Genomic DNA, 2,398 nt, shown 5'->3' on the forward strand with positions numbered 1-2,398 from the left:
GGGTGAATATGCTCAAATAGATCCTGAAACTTGTTGGTTTCAATTGCAAATGTTCTTCTGAATCACGATTTCCATTTTTTGCGAAATATTTCATTCTAGCTCTCCTCTTGTAGTTTTACTGTATGTTGTCACTGCATCTGAATTTGATAACCCACCCTGTCTTCATCTAAACAGACCAAGCTCTCGATTTCAGATTTCTCTAGGACATAGTTTAAGCCATGGATGCAGGAATGTTTATTGGGTTCCACAACAAAGCACATGGTTTTACTGTATGGTGTCACTGCATCTGAATTTTGACAAACCATCCTATCTTCATCCAAACATGCCAAGCTCTCAGTTTCAGATTTCTATATAGGACATAGCTTAAGCCATGGATGCAGTAATTTCAATCGGTTCTACTAGTACAACAAAGCACATGCATTCTCATTCTTAGACATCATCTGTGTATAACAACTCATTGTGGTTCTTATAGCCAATTCAGTACTCACCATCCACTTTTTTTTTCTTACCGCAGCATAGGAGATGCCATTGCAAATGCTACCCTTGTTGCACTTGGTGTACCATCTAGCAGAAAAAGAATGAGAACATATCAGGATCCAGGAGACTCCTTCACACCTGACGTTCACGCTTGGAACAAGGAAGAATTTTCCAGTAGGATACAGGATATAACTCGTCAGCTGCAAGATATCCGAGGGGATGTGACAAGGGTTCTGAACATACTTGGCTCTGAATCTGGTGCAGGTCCAAGTCACTATCAAAGTACAGCCTCAGATCCACGCCTAAGAACATCAAGTCTTCTGAAGGGCAGAGTGTATGGGAGAGTTGAAGAGAAAAACTACATAAAAAACTTGATGACCGACGAAGAATATGGCAGTGTAGGTGTAACAGTTCTACCTATTGTAGGCATTGCAGGTGTCGGGAAGACAACTCTTGCTCAACTTGTATACAATGATCCAGATGTGCAAAGCCAATTTAAACACAGGATCTGGGTTCGGGTATCTAACAACTTCGATGAAATAAGAGTCTCAGGAGATATGTTAGATTTTGCCTCTCCCTCTGAAAAGCCACATGAGGGAGTATGCAGCTTCGCCAAACTCCAGGAGGTCTTGAAGAGTCACATCAGATTAAAGAGGGTTCTGCTTGTTTTAGATGATGTCTGGGATGACATGAGTGACTGCCGATGGAACCAACTATTGGCTCCTTTCAAGTCCAATAATGCAAGGGGCAATATGATTCTTGTGACAACTAGAAATATGTCTGTTGCAAAAAGAATAGGAACAACTGGACCAATTAGATTACATGCTTTGGGAAATGATGATATATGGCTGTTGTTCAAAGCATGTGCATTTGGTGATGAGAACTATGCAGGGCATAGAAGTCTAAGCATCATTGGGAAGCAAATTGCAGATAAACTAAAGGGCAACCCATTAGCGGCAGTAACCGCTGGGGCACTGTTAAGAGAAAAGCTTACCATTGATCATTGGGGTAACATTCTAAGGAATGAAGACTGGAAATTGCTAGGGCTCAATGGAGGCATTATGTCCGCTTTGAAGCTTAGCTATGATCATCTGCCGTACCATTTACATCAGTGCTTCTCGTATTGTTCTATCTTCCCCGACAATTATCAGTTTCTTGGTGAGGAGTTGGTCCAGATATGGATTTCACAAGGTTTTGTGAAACATAGGCATTCAAATAAAATATTGGAGAAGATGGGAATGGACTATCTGGATGATTTGCTGAACCTGGGCTACTTTCACCAAGTTGGAAGACAAAACTCCTCTCAAGGCAGTCAAAATTGCTATGCTATGTGTGGTCTTATGCGTGATTTTGTGAGGATGGTTTCGAGAACCGAGTGTGCAATTACAAATGATCTGCAATGCAATGACATTTTGCCAACTGTACGGCATCTGTCAGTAGTGACTGGTTACGCATACAACAAAAATCAGGTTGGGAACAAACATTGCAGTAACAATTTTGAAGAAAATTTGCGAAATAAAGTTACATCATTGAGAAAATTGAGGACATTGGTATTGATTGGGCAGTTCGACTCTTCCATGTTGCAATCCTTCCAAGACATACTCCGAGAGGCACATAATCTTCGTCTATTACAGATTTCTGGAACATCTGCTGATTATAATTCCCTCATGTGCAGTTTGGTAAATCCTACCCATCTTCGCTATCTAAAGCTCAAAGTCGATGAGGTGCACGAGGGTTTGCCTCAAGTTTGGAGCAAGTTTTGCCATCTTCAAGTATTAGATGTCGCCTCAAACATTGATTCTAATGTAATTTATGGCATGAGTAATGTTCCCAGCTTGCGGCACCTTGCTTCAAAAGAGGGAGTGCACTCTTCCATTGCTGGAATTGGTGAATTGATCTCACTTCAGGAGCTGCACAATTT

General features: G+C 41.2%; 1 protein-coding gene across 1 annotated transcript; it reads left to right on the forward strand.

The window, feature by feature from the left end:
- Positions 1–514: 514 nt before the first annotated feature.
- LOC119345085 (putative disease resistance protein RGA4) lies at positions 515–2,393 on the forward strand (the record flags this gene model as incomplete). The annotated part of the gene is made up of 1 exon (XM_037615311.1): positions 515–2,393. A coding segment is annotated over one exon (1,879 nt), but the record flags the coding sequence as incomplete, so codon positions are not given.
- Positions 2,394–2,398: the final 5 nt, after the last annotated feature.

Source organism: Triticum dicoccoides, unplaced genomic scaffold (genome assembly GCF_002162155.2).
Source record: "Triticum dicoccoides isolate Atlit2015 ecotype Zavitan unplaced genomic scaffold, WEW_v2.0 scaffold204252, whole genome shotgun sequence".
Taxonomy (NCBI): domain Eukaryota; kingdom Viridiplantae; phylum Streptophyta; class Magnoliopsida; order Poales; family Poaceae; genus Triticum; species Triticum dicoccoides.